The sequence below is a fragment of the Nicotiana tomentosiformis genome, chromosome 6, assembly GCF_000390325.3.
Source record: "Nicotiana tomentosiformis chromosome 6, ASM39032v3, whole genome shotgun sequence".
NCBI classification, from domain to species: domain Eukaryota; kingdom Viridiplantae; phylum Streptophyta; class Magnoliopsida; order Solanales; family Solanaceae; genus Nicotiana; species Nicotiana tomentosiformis.
In genome coordinates this window covers 141,261,258-141,278,475 of record NC_090817.1, presented here as the reverse complement: position 1 = coordinate 141,278,475, position 17,218 = coordinate 141,261,258, and the positions used below count along the sequence as shown (strand labels likewise).

The 17,218-nt window shown below is 34.2% G+C and overlaps 2 protein-coding genes and 1 non-coding gene across 6 annotated transcripts; 2 read left to right on the top strand and 1 right to left on the bottom strand.

The window, feature by feature from the left end:
• Positions 1-1,263: 1,263 nt before the first annotated feature.
• On the top strand, positions 1,264-2,411 carry LOC104101348 (pathogenesis-related genes transcriptional activator PTI6-like). Its single transcript, XM_009608784.4, has one exon. It carries the CDS (start codon positions 1,412-1,414, stop codon positions 2,168-2,170), a length of 759 nt encoding a protein of 252 aa, XP_009607079.1. The 5' UTR covers positions 1,264-1,411; the 3' UTR covers positions 2,171-2,411.
• Positions 2,412-6,394: 3,983 nt separating this feature from the next.
• Positions 6,395-13,487, top strand: LOC104101350 (eukaryotic translation initiation factor 2 subunit beta-like). Of its 4 annotated transcripts, XM_070177914.1 has the most exons (11): positions 6,395-6,530; positions 7,139-7,200; positions 9,090-9,198; positions 9,413-9,465; positions 9,924-9,978; positions 10,058-10,146; positions 10,650-10,795; positions 12,005-12,147; positions 12,304-12,389; positions 13,266-13,348; positions 13,390-13,487. In XM_070177914.1, the coding sequence occupies exons 2-10, from the start codon at positions 7,153-7,155 to the stop codon at positions 13,341-13,343; spliced, it is 807 nt and encodes a 268-aa protein (XP_070034015.1). In that variant the 5' UTR covers positions 6,395-6,530; positions 7,139-7,152; the 3' UTR covers positions 13,344-13,348; positions 13,390-13,487. The 4 variants fall into 4 exon arrangements, with proteins under 4 accessions (XP_070034015.1, XP_009607084.1, XP_009607085.1 ...); XM_009608789.4 differs by having other exon boundaries at positions 6,396-6,530; positions 13,266-13,487; XM_009608790.4 differs by having other exon boundaries at positions 6,408-6,530; positions 7,146-7,200; positions 13,266-13,487.
• A 967-nt stretch (positions 13,488-14,454) lies between these two features.
• Positions 14,455-14,527, bottom strand: TRNAR-CCU (transfer RNA arginine (anticodon CCU)). The gene has a single exon. It is a non-coding gene; the product is annotated as a tRNA-Arg (tRNA).
• Positions 14,528-17,218: the final 2,691 nt, after the last annotated feature.

Here is a 17,218-nt window from a genome sequence, read left to right as displayed (position 1 = left end):
GAGACTGGAGGCTTCCTGGCAAGTTCCTTTTCGAATTAATTGAAACGGTGCAAAGTTGGGTAATTGGTAAAAAGTGAAATCCAAGGCCATAGACTTTCTTCTTTTTATCTTTTTTATTTTAATTCACCATAGACTTGCTGCTTAGTATAATAGGCGTACAAGGACAGAGAAGAAAGTCGGGGTTGCTGGGTGTGGGGCGGGGGCGTTTGACATGTCCAAAATCACCAGCTGTAAAGAAGATCCTTCACCTATTTAGTCCCCACACTGCATTTACTCCATTTGTACTGAACTTCTCTACTGTAGTACGAAATTTTCTTGAGAATATTAGACTTATAGTGTATAAAATTTTTACATTGTTAGTTTAAGTTGGTCTATAAAAATAACTTATAATAAATTTGATATGGTAATTTGAAGGGGAAAAAAAAATAGATATGCACTATATCCAATTGAATTGTATTCCATTGTTTGGTTCAAAACAAAGTTAGAATTATAATCTCAACTTTTATATGGGTAAATAATACTAAGATTTTATTAGCTAATATCAATAGTCAAACTGTAGAGAAATGCAATCTCGAATCAACTATCGGGATTCATATCCTAATTCTGGTAACCAAATCCACATTTTATTGTATTAGAACACAAATGCAAATTTTGTTGTGCTCTCTTTGTAATATCTCAGTGTGGGATCGGATCCGATTCGGGCCCCCAAACTGGTACGTCTGTGAATCTGCATGAGATTTGTGGCATTTCAGAGCTGTATACTACCCAATAAATACTCCATACACTATATTTGAGTGGAGAGCAGGCTCCTATCTTCTCTGTTTAGACCTCCTTTCTCTCACCCTCTTACTTGTTTTGGTCCATGTTGCAGACTCGTGATCTTAAAAGGAAATCTTTCATCTTTGGACTACAGAAAACTGAGAGGTATTGCTGCTTATTTCAAAGGCGGATCTAGAATTTTAATTTTATGAGTTTAATATTTAAACTTATGGGTTCATATCTACTATTTATTATAATTTTAGTAATTTTTTATACATAATTAATTTATGTTCCGCATTAAAAATACTGGTTCAGTTGAACCCCGATAGTTGTATGGTGCATCCGCTTATTTCCCGCCAAAACAACAAAGAAACCTCTCTTTTTTCCACGCTACAATCCAACTTGTTCGTCAAATCATTCTATTTATAGCGCTGCAACTTTTCCACTTTACTACTCCATTTAAATAGTGGTTACTATTCACTCCCTAAAAGTCTAAAAAAAACCCTATAAATTCATTCCCTCTTTGTCACAAAAATTACTCTTTTTGCTGCTACTAATTTCATCTTCCAACCAGTTCTTGATCTCTCTTTAATCTTCTACAAGATTAATGTTCTAATCCTGTTTTCTACAAAACTTCAACTTATCCCATCCTATGATAAGAAATCCAGTCATTTCTCCTATGGATGTACCAAAAACAGTTAAACTTTCCCAACACATAGTCACTAAAAACAAACACGTTCCTGAGCAAAACGATAACTCCAACTTCCACTCTAAGTTTTCACAGAGAGTTGTTCGAATCATACTTACAGATGCTGACGCAACTGATTCCTCGGGCGACGAGGGACAAGATACTGTACGGAGAGTGAAGAGGCACGTGACGGAGATCAACCTCATGCCATCACCCAATTTGATAGTATGTGAAAAGAAACGAAGATTGGTTTCGCCGGATACTGACGTCACTCGCCGGAAAAAGTTTAGGGGTGTACGTCAAAGGCAATGGGGTCGTTGGGCAGCAGAGATTCGGGACCCGACCCGGGGAAAACGGGTTTGGTTGGGAACCTATGACACCCCGGAGGAAGCAGCTATCGTTTACGACGAAGCTGCTGTTAAGCTCAAAGGTCCTGACGCCGTTACTAACTTTCCGAAAGTATTAACGGCGGATATAACGGAAACGGAGTCTGTTACCGAAGGTGGAGAGAAAAGCGAAAACGACGTCGCTTTGTCGCCTACGTCAGTTCTCCGTAACGATGATTTTACGCCGTTTGACGATTTGGGATTCTGTGAAGTCGACGCTTTTGGGTTTGACGTGGACTCCCTTTTCCGGCTGCCGGAATTTGGGATGTCGGAGAAATACTACGGCGATGAATTCGGCGAGTTTGACTTTGACGATTTTGCTCTTGAAGCTCGATAGTGTGGGCTATTTGGTTGTTTTAGATAAAAATTGTGGCATTTTTGTAAATTGAGTCATTGGTGATGGTGACGTGGCATTTTTGACGGGAATATAAGGTGATTAGTAGCCGATTTATACGGCGATTTTGTGAGAAATTTTTGTACCTTTTTAAAATGTTAACATGTGATTTGTGAGGGTCAATTATGTAGTATGAAAATTTTGTTTGGAGAAATAGAGTTAAACTAGATTTTGTTTGGAGAAATATTGTTTTTTTATTCCAATAAAACATAAAACAAGAGACAATTGTATTTTCTATTACGATTGGATTTGTATTTTAAAGTTTTGCAACTTGAGGGTGCGGGAAAAACATAAGTTGACTATAAGTTGCACTCCTTTAGAATTGGCATGGATTTTTATTCTAATTATTGTTTGCTATGTGATTAAGCAAATCAGTGACACAAGCTAGTATAATTAGTCTTTTTACTCATCTTTTACATTTTATGTGATAATATTTAATTAAATATGGAAATACTTTTTTCATCGGTTGTCCCACGAAGGGACTACACATCAATAAGATTCAGCACAAACATTTTCCTTGGTGCTCTATTTTTTCAAGTTGTGGCACCCTACTGGGACACGTAGCTAGAAACGAATAAAATATTATAATCAAATTTCTTTTATAATAGTCTAATATGTTTTGATAATTTTTTTCGTTGTTATAGTAAAGTACTTTAATAAAGAACATGTAATATAATATAAAGCGCAATCAAATTTATTACACAACCACAAACTCTCGGCGGCTAAGGAATACCAAAAATAAAAAACTAAAATAGTACTAAGAAAAAAGGTGGGAAAAGGAGATAAAAACGAGCAACAGGATTCAGTGGGGTCTAATAGTTGGTGACCAAATAGATCCGAAAGCAACTATACATAGCCGCCTTCCACTAATAAGTACTCCACTTGTTGCTACTTGTCTTTACATTTGGACCAATTACAAAAGGATTTACACTTATATTATGGCCAATATAAGTATTTTTCACACGTCATATAATTTGATTGTTGCAATAGAGTATTTACCGTCCGTCCATAGCAATCATCATTTATAACATTACTTCAATATAACAATCAAGTTTTTTTGGACTTAAATTTTCATGTTATGTTATAATATACATTCCCTATAATAACACTTCACTATAAAAATAAAAAAATATCGAAACAGGCGAAGTTGTTACATAGATGTTTGATTATGCTTTATTTTTTAGGTAATTCAATCAGCTTATTTAAATAATTACTTATAGTTATCTTTTAGATGATCTGACAATATTAAAAAAAAAATTAAAGACTGACTTTTGTCTAAGAGGGGCCATTAACAAATTTCCTAGTAGACTGATTCAATTGATCATATAAGCAGGAAGGAGCTTCTGCTTGTCACATTAGATGTGTCCTCTTTTTCTTATATGCACTTCACCTTTACTGTAGTATTTTTTTTTATTTCAAAATCTTAGGTACGAAAATGACATCTTGGAGAGGCTATTATAATGGAGTGGTTATCAAGGTTAAATCAACCCCACTTCTACTGCTGAAATAGTTGCCAGAAGTAGAACACAAGGATCCTGTATTGGCCATAACCAATGTCTGATTCGAGTTATTTATTTAGTTTAAAAAAGGGCAGCCCGGTGTACTAAGCTCCCGCTATGCGCGAGATTCGAGAAAGGACCGAACCACTAAGGTCTGTTGTACGCAGTCTTACCCTGCATGTCTACAAGAGACTGTTTTCATGGCTTGAACTTGTGACCTCCTGGTCACATGACAACAACTTTATTAGTTACACCAAGACTCATCTTCATTTATTTAGTTTACCTATGTTAAAAATCAAGATTCCTATTGAGTGAATCATGTTTCATCTTTGTCTAGAATTTTGCAACATGACCAATTCCTTGCCGTTAGGGGCATTTTTGGATGATTTGAGACTATATTGCTTTGGGTGGTTGTCTTTGTTTCTATAATTATTTGTGGTTCAAAACTATTCTACTAGCATGGTGTGTATACCATTGATAAAATTCAACAATTTAGACTCCATAAAGACTTGTAGTTTCCTATTGAATCTTCTCTTTCTTCTCCAGGTAAAACAATTCAACATTTTTCTAGGAAAAACTCAATTCAAACTTTTCCACTAAGCTTGTTATATTTAAGGAAAAAAGGGTAGCTCGGTGTACGAATCTTCCGCTATGTGCGAGATCCGGATAACAGCCGGACCACAAGGATCTATTGTACACAGCCTTACCCTGCATTTCTGTAAAAGACTATTTTCACTGCCTGAACCTGTGACCTCCTTATTATGTTTAAGGAAGTCATATTTTTATGACTTTGAAGTCATCATATCCTCTTCTGATTTTCAACTGATAGAGACAAGAACATATGCTATATCTCTGACGTTTATTACAAGCAAAATCAATGTTTCAATGGAAAATACTTACATGAACTCGATATTTACACTATGTTTATCGAAATCGAACTATTTAATTAACTTTAAGAGGTCTAATTTAAAGTGAGAATACATATCAAGTAATCGATTATATGTATTATAAACGTAATTACAAACGTATTGGATTAATTAATTTGACGTAAATATCAAGTATAAGTATGTTTTTTCCCAAAACCTCAAAAAGGGAAAAATATGAAAACATAGTAGCAGTAGATTAGAGAAAAGATAGCTCGTAAACAATATTTCTTATCGAATTTGATTGACAAACCGAAGAGATTTTGTAAATCCAGTTCGCAATTTTTTGTTTTTTCCCGGAAAAAGAGTTGATCGTGTTTTATGGAATAAAGCCATGATTTAGAGCTAGTTTCTTTAGGTTGAGGGGTATTTTTGACCGTAAAAGGTTTATTAAACGCACATGTCTTTTCCAAGGACCATTTCGTAATAATGTCCATTTCAGGAACAAAATTTAAACACAGGCCCAAAAAGATTGAAATTGCAAAAATATGATACTTTTGGGCAGGGGCGGCCCAACAACATCCGAGAACTAAAGCAAAGCCTTAATAAGAGGTTTTAATATATATATATATATATATATATTATTTAATGAATATCGTTTTTTAAAAAATTAGACAAGTGAGGATGTGGAATTTAAAAAAAATGAGAACTTAGTTTTATTAAGTACAGAAAATTAAATGAATTTAATATTGATTGCATCACAACTGAAATGGGAGAACCCAAAAAATATACTACCTCCGTCCCAACTTAAGTGACTCCTTTTTTTTTTAGTAAGTCCCTTTCTATATTTGGTTACAATTCAACTTTAGATTTTTCTTTTTACCACTAATGAGATAATTTCTAGCCCACAAATTTCTATGATTTATTTAAGATTACAAGTTTCAAAAGCCTTCCTTTATTTTATAAACTCCATGTCCAGTCAAACACTTTCATATAAATTGGGACGGAGAGAGTATAATTTATGTAAGAAAAATAAATAATAAGTTAGATTATTAGATATAGTTACGTGACCAACTAATGAATAGAGAAATATATTTAAGTAAAAAAGTAAAATAAGATTGACAGATAACTATTTTAGTTATATTAATTAGAGGAAAAAATCGAGTTATTAAAAATTAATATGACAATAAAGAAATAAATTTATCAATAATAAGAGATAATTATATAAATAATATACTATTATATATAAAAAAAAAATAGTAATTTTGGGCTCCTTAAATTTTTGGGGCCTAAAGCAAGTGATTCACTTGCTTTAGGGTCAGGCCGCCCCTGCTTTTGGGATGATCTTTAACTTTTAATCCCAGCTTGTTCCATAAACAGAGTTTTAAAGTTAAAAATTAAAAAGTACGTATAAATTGATCGAAGGACAATAATTATTAAACTTAAAAATTATGCCTATGAGATAAAAATTCAAAACCTCAACTCTTGTGTGCTTCACCCCAAAAGAATTCTTTTTATGTCAATCCCTCTTTTTGGAAACAGCCACAGGGGCCGAAAGTTCCACCAAGTTTTCATACGGGAAAATGATATTGTATAGTCGTTCTCAAAATAATAATAAAATATATATATATATATATATATATATTCAGTATTTTTTTGTTTGTATGTATACATTCGGTATGTTATATACAAAATTATACAAATTACATATACTTTTTCGGCTACGAATGTAATTAGTTTCTTGCGCAGGCTAAAAGTGAAAAAACTCATTCAAAACAGCCTTGCGGCCCAAGCAAGTAGCCCAACTAATAAGGGTAACAGAAACGCAACTCTCGCCACTTTCCAAATCCAAAAGAGAGAGAGAGAGAGAGAGAGAGCGAGAGAAAAAAAAAACTTGCATTCTCATCGGCTGCGAAGATAAACGAATCACTCGATTGAAAGGTTAGCTTCTGATCTATTTTTTTTATTGTTTTTTCCAGTTCACTTCCTTTGAATTAATGCTTACATATGCGGTAAAGCACATTAAATTCATGTTCCGTTTACTTATTTTGTGTGAATTAATTCGAAACAAGCTGAATTTTTGGAGCGATTGTTACAAAAATTGTATTCACAATTGTTTTTGAGGATTACGATTGTTGTAGTTAGTGTTTATGTACTTTTGAGTATTTAGAAAAGCTAGTTATAAGGATTTAGGGTTTAGCTGCCTGCTATTACTCCCAATTAGATATGTGTTCGCTAATTTGTTGATTCGTGTTGCTACTAGCTACTTATTTTCTGCTTGTTTCTTATGCTTCACTTACTTTGAATTTGTGCCTATGTGTGGATATTCACATAATTTCATGTTTCTCTGTTTGTGGGAATTAATTTGAAAAAAGGTAAATCTCTTGAGAAACTGTTAGAAGAATTGTTTTCACCATCGTTCGAGGATTGCGATAGTTTGATTAGTTTTATGTGATTCTGAGCATCTAGAAAAGCTAGTTATAAGGATTTTGAGTTTAGCTGCCATTATTCCCAATTAGATATATGTTAACTGATTTGTATTGGTTTGGATCTTAGTGCAGTCATGGCTGAAGAAGAGAATCAGAACGAATTGAAGGAGGAGGTGGCTGACGTAAGTCCAGCTTTTTCTCTTTCTCTGTTCCTCGTTAGAGTTATTACTGTTTGAAACTTTTGCATCATCTCTTGGTAATGCCTCTTTGTTTGTGCCTGCTCCGACTCTGAGAATAATAATTCAGGTGTTTAGGTCCCCACTGAGCAGAATTTGTTTGCTATGGAGAGGCTGTTTGAATACTCTTTTTAAGAGTTTTAGCAAAAAAGAAAAGGCACATTAAGTAATAAGCCTTAATCAAGGTTTTCGTTTAATTTTTATGTGAAGAATGTTTAGACTATTTTAAAAGCCACGTTATAGGTCAACTGTCTATAATAGACATTGATTAGTAATCTTAACAAGATGATAAGTACCTTTTACAAATGATTAAAGAATATCAATAGTGTTAAACTTTACAGGGTCGGAGTTAAATTTGTTTATCAAGATAAAGTGCTTAGTTTCTTCATAAGTCCATTGTTCACATCTTTGTATGAATTCTTCTTGTCAAACCTTAGATGTTTTAGCTGTTTTGTTGAACGCGTAAGAGACGTGACCTAGATATATTAAATTTCCTTGTTGGTACTTGGTAGTAACCTAAATGCGTAAGGGGAAGTTATAATAACATCAATAAAGAATTTTGTAAAAACAGGATTTTATGATCTGAAACAAACTGCAATAACGTTGGAAGGAATATAAAATAAAAGCAGAAAAAGAGGAATACTTCCTGTAATGGGCTTCTTTCCTCTCTTTGCTAGTGGAACATAACAAGTAGCACTGTAGCAGAGACCTTTTCTATTCATATTTCATTTTAGAGGCAGTAGAAGGGCTGGAGAGCGATGTTGAAAATGGGAGGTGCAACGGAGCTCATCCAGGAATAATCCTTCTACTTATCTGCCAAAAGGAATATTTTCATTAGGTTTTGATGCTTGGTTCAAAGTGCATGTCAAACACCAAATGTAATGGCAAGTACTTAAAGGAAATTGTGGTGGCCAAATTTTATTAAACAATTAAAGATGCTTATAGGCTGTCCGTAGTACAAATAGGCAATTCAATATTAGCAGTTAACCGGCATCAAATACGCTCTTTCTTCCTTTATGAACATTCAGATATTTTTCATCAATAGTTATCACTAAATACACAATCTAATGTTAGTAACTCACCTTCATGCTGGAGAACGAGTACTGTTATAGAATTTACTGGCAGCCTAAATTATGTTGGTTGATCTAGAGCCCGTTTGGATTGGCTTATTTTAAGTGTTTTTAAGCCAAAATAGCTTTTAAGCCATTTTATAATGTTTGGATAAAGTAAAAAAGCGCTTTTAAGCACTTGTTTTTAAGCTAAAATGACAAAAATAAGCCAAAAGCTAGAATTCTTAACTTATGGCTTTTGGCTTAAAAGTCACTTAAAACAAGCCCATTCAAACATGCTCCTAATTGCAAATATATCTAAAAGAGTAAAATACAGGAGGTTGTGCTTCTAAAGAGATCTTCTTGTAGCCTACTAGCAAGGACTTGTACTCTAAAAGACTTATTGCTTTCTTCTGTTACTTCTTTTTCATCTTTCCTTGAGCCGAGAGTCTATCAAAAACAACCTTCTTACCTTCTCAAGGTAGGGGTAAGGATGCGTACACACTACCCTCCCCAGATCCCACTTGTGGGATTGTTGTTGTTGTTGTTGTTGTTGTTGTATTGGCACAGGGGTGGGTGTGTTCGCTTCCTCAGTAGGTTTTAGTCAGAGTTGTCATCAAATTGGAGATAAATATGGTGTTGGTCGTTTGCTATATATAACAAAAGCACTTAATTGATTTTACATCCATCTTCAGGTTGATATGTTGTTGAGATCATATTGAACCCATGTATGTGTGATTGCTACCTTGTTTCATTATCTTTTCCTCTCTTTCTATGCTATTGCAGATAGCACCTTTTGATCCTACAAAAAAGAAGAAAAAGAAGAAGGTTGTAATTCAAGATCCTGCAGATGACTCTATTGATAGCTTGGCTGAGAAAACTGAGAATTTATCTGGTAGGTGAATGTAAAAACTGGTTTCACCTAATTTTCCCCCATAATCTCGGGAGAGATGCTAGAGTATAATCCTCAAATCAACCGCCCACCTTCCCCGTTCCCATAACCCCCAAATCACACGCGCACATGTGCAAACATACTCTCCGAAGATAAAGACTACCGAAGAAAATGTGAACCTTTAATGTGATTTATTTCTCATTGTTTTGCTATGCAGTTTCGGAGGGCCTTGAGGCTACGTTTTCTGGTAAAAAGAAGAAGAAGAAGCCGGTTAGTTTTGCTCGATCCCACACGCAAAATATTGATTGATTTATCAGTGAATACCTTGCACCCTCATCTCATTTTCTGGCACTAACCCCTTCTGGAAGAAACACCAGAGGACCAAATGGTGCGACCAAAAGATTTTATGTTTATTAAGATAGGGGATAGAGGAAGAAGATGTGAGTGGAGGGATGACCGAGGGAAGCTCGAAGAGTTGGGGATGCTGAAACGAAAGACAATTGTTTGATTTCTTTGTTATTTGTACCTCAAGAGAAAGCTATTTCATACTCCCCGAGCGCCAAAACATGGCCAGTTTTATTATTAGATTTGACCAAGGGGCTAAAGTGCCACAGAAATAGTTAAAGGCTTAATTTTATGACCTGAAAATGTTTCAGTGAAATTCACTAAATTATAGAAGAGTTTCTTGAGATCCTATGTACCCATGAAACTATTTTAAAATTGTGCAGGCACACACTGATCTCCTGAGTGATGAGAAGGAAAGCGTCGGCGAAGATGTGGATGGTGAGATCTTGCATTTTCAGCTTGATTGCTGAGTTTAGTTGTGGTAATATTTGAGATATAACCCGCTCTCTTCTTCTAGATCACCTTGGAGATGATGAAGCTGCTGGAGAAATTGTCCTACAACAATATCCTTGGGAGGGAACTGATCGAGATTATGAATATGAGGAGGTATTTTATCATTTTCTTGTATTCTTCTGCATATACCTGTTAAGAGACTTTCAGAGTGCACTGATTGCCCCTGATAATAGGTAGGTACTCCATGCATGAACTTGAACTGGGTAATAACGCATACCTGCCAACCTCACAGCACTACTCCAAGTGTATGGGGAATACTTGGATTTGTCTTATGCCCATGTAAACTTTCTCATGGTGAACTAAATAAAGCTAAAACATGTTTCCTTATCAACAAAAAAAAGGCTTAGACAAGTTGAGTTCAGGGGCAGTTAAATCTGTATAGGTTCTAATGTAAAAATCTATGCTAGGACTAGAAGTAGATTGACAAAGAGGGGAGGTTGACTGTACCCGTTGTACTTCTTCCTGAAGAGGTGGCCTGCTTGATTTGCATTAAGGCACTAGTGTCATATATCTGATTGTCGTATCCTGGTGCACACAACCGGTTTGCTTTTAGGATTTTTGTTAATGGCAATTGATTTTCACTTTTGATTCTGCAGCTTCTGGGCAGAGTATTCAACATTCTCCGTGAGAATAATCCTGAACTTGCTGGAGATAGGCGTAGGACAGTTATGAGGCCTCCTCAAGTTCTTCGTGAAGGCACAAAGAAAACTGTGTTTGTGAATTTCATGGATCTTTGCAAGACGTAAGTTTTTTGTTCACATGGTTCTCTTTCCTTCCTTGTAACACTTGCATCATTTTGTGTTGCCACACCTTCTTTTTTGATTAAATGTTTTATGTTCAGCATCATGGATGTGTATATTTTATTTGATTTTTACGACATGCACCATATGCTAATTTGCTTTAGTAAGTTAGAAGTTGTACACATTTTGGCACCATGTAAAGTTCCTCACAGCTCGGAATTGCTTGTACTTTGATATTGATGAGTAGTGAGTAGCGACCATCATATTCACCATATAAATTGTATATTACATTGCTACCTTTCATGACCAAGAATTGTCATCACTTGTTTTATCTAGTTAAGAATATGTAATTTCCATATAGACCTGCATTTTGATTTGCCACATGGCTTCGACGCTGCTTCACCATTTCTGATTCCCTGCTGCTGTGTTCTTGAGATAGGTAATAAATCAACTAGGCGGACTAGTTTTCAAACCAGTATTTTAAAATCTTGTATTCTTTAGAAAGTGGAATGTGAACACTTGGGATACCACTTTGAGATAAAGGGCAGCTCGGTGCACTAAGCACCCGCTATGCGCGGGTCCGGGTAAGGGCCGGACCGCAAGGGTTTATTGTACGCAGTCTTACCCTGCATTTCTACGAGAGACTGTTATCACGGCTCGAACCCGTGACCTCCTGGTCACATGGCAGCAACCACTTTGAGATGCTACTAAAAAATGCTCAAAATTTGTTTGACTTCCGAGATTCTAATTTATAATTGCACTCTGAAATTATCACTTTCTGTAAAAGCCACTCCATGCATCATAATACCAAAGTCCGCTCAAGCATCACACACTTGGCATGATGAGATTCTTGGTGCGCTGTAGTAGCCCTTAGCTTTACCTGTAGTAACTGGCTCTATCTACAATTTGTTTGACACAATTGTATTTGGTGGGAACATCAAGGAGTGAGTTTGAAGAATATAGTCTATTCGAGTTGATCGAGTTTAGGTGTTGAGTTTGGTTTTAGAAACTTGATCATGGTTTAAATTCTGATTCTTTATTGAGGTTGGAGTTTGAAACTTTTCAATGGTGCAAGACGTCTCATGATTGGTAGTAGTGTGTTAACCACTTTGGATATAACTAATGGAAGGTATCGTTGGGTTCCCAGTTATTTTTGGATAGAATTATCTTTCTCTCATTGCACTGCTTGAATAATTGTTTCCTATTTATAGGATGCATAGGCAGCCAGAGCATGTTATGACTTTCTTGCTGGCTGAAATGGGGACTAGTGGATCACTTGATGGGCAGCAAAGATTGGTCATCAAGGGAAGATTTGCTCCAAAGAATTTTGAAGGAATCCTTCGGCGATATGTCAGTAAGTTCCTGTTACCGATCTGTGATCTATATGCAGCTATTCAGAAACGACTTTCTTCCTTATATTTTTCTTATTAATGGTGCTATATTATGCCCTTCTGCATCCTATGAACTATAATATAACAGCCTTCACTCAGCGACTTACTTTTGGTTTCAGATGAGTATGTCATCTGCAATGGATGTAAAAGTCCAGATACTATCCTTTCTAAGGAGAACCGTCTATTCTTCCTCAGATGTGAGAAGGTATTTTCTTTAAGAAGGCGTGATATATGTTTACTATCTGCATTCAATCTTACATTTGTGAATATAAAAGTATATCTTTGTAATTTTTGCTTCAGTATTTCTTCCATCAGATAATTTGAAAATAGACTATGTGGCAGATGATTGTTTAGGTATTTTAATTTTTTAATTCCCTTCGAGACCATGAGATACAGTATGTGTACAGTGTAGAAACTGTACCTCTTTGGGCTTTCACAGATGCAAGTACCTGGTGCTTCTTGGCTACTTGTTAGGCATCCTGTGATGGAACGTGACCGTATCACATTGTCAGATCATACGCCCAAGTAATATGAGAGATCTCAGGCCTTCCACTTATCTGAATTTATGTTGGGTTTGCTGTTATTGATTGAATTGTTTATGCTTTTGATTTTGTGAGATCTGATCTACCCTCAACAACAACCACCCAATGTAATCCCACAAGTTGGCTGATCTACCCTCAAGAATATTATTATTTTTATTGTATAATATTGGCCTGAGATGAGCTTATATAGAGTAACATGGTCAGTGAGGATTCATATAGCCAACTTCAACTTGTTTGGGACTGAGGCGTTGTTTTTGATACCCTCAAGAATGCCTTAGTATTTCTCTTATCTCTTTTTAACCTGAAAGAGAGGAAGAATTGTACAACTGCTTTTTACCTCAAAAAGGAGAAGGAAAATGATTGCTTTAGTATTTCCAAATGATCACCTTTCAGGAGTTCGAAATTTTCTCCTCCCCCTTGCTTTATCTTTTATAAATTTGAAAAGGGTTATAGGGAAAGATTGAACTTTGGGGAACAAAGTAGAATTAAATTGTTTATTTCTGTTCTAAAATCGGTTTTGCTTGTTTAATTTCTTGCAGTGCGGTTCTGGAAGATCAGTTGCTCCTATCAAGGCTGGTTTCGTTGCTCGTGTTGGCAGGCGGAAAGCTGGGACTTAAGCCGGCTTGGGGAATGTTTGTTCGACAATTTCATCTTATAATCGACTTTGTTAAATTTTTGTATGTTATGCTTTGTGTTTAACCGAGAGATGATATTGACATGTGGTGCAACTTTGCTTATGAAGAGAGCTGATTTAGATTCAATCTTGTGTGATGTTGTCTTTTGCAATTCGTTGAACTACACGTTTCGATATAACATATAGAATGACTTGATTTGATGGCATAGCTTACCGTATTTGAAATCTATATATGACTTAAAGCTATATAAAAAAATAACCCCCGTCACATTTTTCTCATATCAAAGTATGAAAGATCACGAGTGAATATGTTAGTTATCGATCACTTTGATCTTCAGTTACTACCCTCTCCTCCTTGAAAGTTGATCATCACTTAAATAAGCCCGTCAAACATATGAGCACTTAAAAGTTGAGCCTTTGCTTACTGTAAGGGAAGAAAAAGATGTACTCAGAGGTTTGGACCAAAAAAAATTATGAGAAGGTGTAGGGCCATTGACAAACTCAATTTTACCTTTCCGAGACTTCAAATCATTTTATTTTTTGAGGAGGACCCTTCTAAGTAAAAACGAAGCTTCTGTAAAAGGCAAAGGGGATAATATTTGTTCAATGATTCAGTTGCCAATTCAAACGCAGACTCCAGTTTAAGGCAGATACACTGAATAGATTGAAAAATATTGAATTGGAATTGGATCAACTAAAGGTAAACATTGTCAAGAAGAACAACAATGTGGAATAATTGAACAGAATCCTTGAAGCACTAAATTGAAAGCCAGAGTTGCAATGCTTGATGTTGACCTAAGTTCTAAAGACAATCAGATTGAGAGTTCAAAAATTGGAGAGGGAAGTAGGCATACAAAAATAAATTGCTTAAGTATTCTGCTTTTCGAATTTCTGCAATATCAATTGAGGGTTAGCTATTTTGCCATTTAGCATTTGCAGATAATGGTTTTTACGTTTTGATGAATATTCTTTGGTTCGATGTCCTAAATTGTATTCACGGATATGTCAATCTGTTCTTGGGATTTGACTGGAAATCTTTGAATTGTAAAAGCTAACCAGATATTGAACTTTCATGAAAAAAAAGTTAAAGAAAACGCGCCAGGTAGGGGTCGAACCTACGACTTTCTGCTTAGGAAACAGACGCTCTATCCACTGAGCTACAGGCGCTTTTCATTCTATTTTGGTTTTAATGGATTTTAAATTAACTGACATTGCTGCTCCAACCCCCCACCCTTGCACACCATTTAATCCTGATTTGTTAAACCCGTGAACCCATCATAAGTGTATTTATATACATATACGGACCTAAGATTTGAAAGTGGCGAGGCATTACTGTCGAATAAAAACTTGAGCAAATATTAGAGCTGGTATCGAACCCAAGCAGTACACTAGAAGTCAAGTTATGCTTCCAAATCGACCAATGCAGCTATCTAAAATTTAAATCTTGGGGTACCAATTAAAATATATTTACTTGTTATTTTTTTTGTATTATATAGAAAAGGAAAAATGATCGATCAAGGGCATATATATCATTTTAGAAAAACTCCTACATTGTTTGCAATTCTTAAATGCAAACTGTCATTGATACACGTTGACCCCACATTTCACGTTGATTAGACTACTTTTGGAGAGAGTACTGCATGCAAATACTCATTTGGAACGTTCCTTTTGTCATTTGGTTTAGTCAACTAGAAGTTTCCATAGAGAAAATAAACTTAATTTTTAAATAATACAACAACAAAAATAAATATCGGTAAATATTTACAAGATTTTTGTATTTACCCATATTATTTTAAAGCAATTTAAAAATTAAAATTAAAAAGTTTTCATCTATCCACACTATTTGAAGGCGATTTCAAACTAGAAAATAGAAAATTTTATATTCAAAAGTAATTTTAAAAAGTATAGTTTATTAAATCTCAAAAGTTAATTTAAGTGATGAGATTTGTTCATACTGTATTAGGGAGCTATCTCTTATATGCTTAATTGATGTAAAAATTTAATTTACATGGTTTGAACTCATTCTTCCTTGATAAATTTTCAATTATCAATAAATTATCCTAAACATTATTTGTTATAATTTTTATATTGTTTCATTATGAAAATTAACATATGATAAATCTATAGAAAAATAAAAATATTTCTCTTATCTCCTTAATTAAGAAAAAGATTAAAATCCCTATAATAATTTATATAGACTTCTATCAAATGTTTAATATTTTATCACCAGTTAACATCATTTTAAACGAGTTATAATAAAATATAATTTGAACTACTATATTGAATTACTACAATTTATATCATATTAATATTTATTTAGTGCATTTGGTTCTTTTGAAGTAGTAAATTGCCTCTTTAGGGATGCAAGTCTCCTTGGAAGTTCTCTTTATTTACTCTACTAAAAATTTCTCTTGATTTTGTTGTATACAAGACATGAAATAAAATCATAGTAAATTTTTTTCCATCTTTTATCGTATTGTAAAAAATGATGTTGTTCGTGTTAACTTTCATCAAGTACCTGATTGTTCCCACTATTGAAACTCTTCGAAACCAATTTGGATGTATTCAAGAATAGTTTACAGATAGGTTGGTAAGCTTTTTATTCTAGAAAATTTGTTAATATAGATGACACTTGTAACTTTAATGTATTCTCTTGTAAAATATTCAAATACATTGGGAAAATAATACCATTGAAATCAAATTTTCAATTTGATGTTTATGTTTGATATGGATGTTAAAAATGAGTATTATAGCACATAGTTTTTTATGTTAATTGGAGTAATTTAAACAGATTATAATTTATAGTTTAATTTTAAGTAAATTATTAAAATAAACTAATTATAAATTGTGATCCCCAATATCATTCTCTATCCGTGATTAAATAGATATAACAAGGATCGATTTATTTATCAAAAAATTAATTGAGCCTTGACAAACAATAATTTTAAGACTACAATGTTGGGCCCGTATACGAGCCTTTCCTCATCTAGTACAATATATATACACAAATATATATATATATATATATATATCTTTTTCAAAATTATCGGGGCCGATGACCCTCTTATTCAAAGGGTAGGTCCGCCTCCGTTAAAAGCTAATTCAATTACGGAAGCAGAAAGAGATTTTTAGTCTGAAGTGAAAGGATAGTTTTGTGCACTATCCTGCACTCTCATCTTAATATTCAACTTATCTATTCTGCACTTTTTTAGAATTAAGCATTCATCAGATTGAACATTAGAACAATAATGAAAAAAAATGCGTCAAAAAATCATCAGATTGAACATTAGAACAATAATGAAAAAATGCCTCACTCCCTCACATTCTTATGTACTGAAACATATGATAAATGCTTGACAACCCACTATGAACTTTGAAATGATTGAGTAAAAGAATTGGGCCTCTTGTTTTTTTTTGTGATTTTAAGGTTCCACGTCCGCAGCTGTGTGGTAGGTGCAATTCAAGTCTTAATTCGTGTCCTTAAATAAAGGGAAATTTTCATATATACCCATTTTTGGGCCACCATTTAAGTTATATTAGAATTACATAAAATTTAACAAAGTGTACCCCTCGAATCTGAAGTGGTTCAATTTTTTCAGTGCAACTTTAGAAATTAAATCTGAAGTTCTTCTATCTTTCAAATGCAACTTCAGAAATTTGAATGTGAAGTAGTTCAATCTTTTCAATGCAATTTCAGAAATCAAATATGAAGTTCTTCTATCTTTCAAAGGCGACTTCAGAAATTCGAATTTTAAGTAGTTCAATCTATTGAATGCAACTTCAAATTTCGAATCTTAAATTCTGAAACATAAACTTGTTCTTCGAATTTCAATAATCCAATACACGATTCAATGCCCA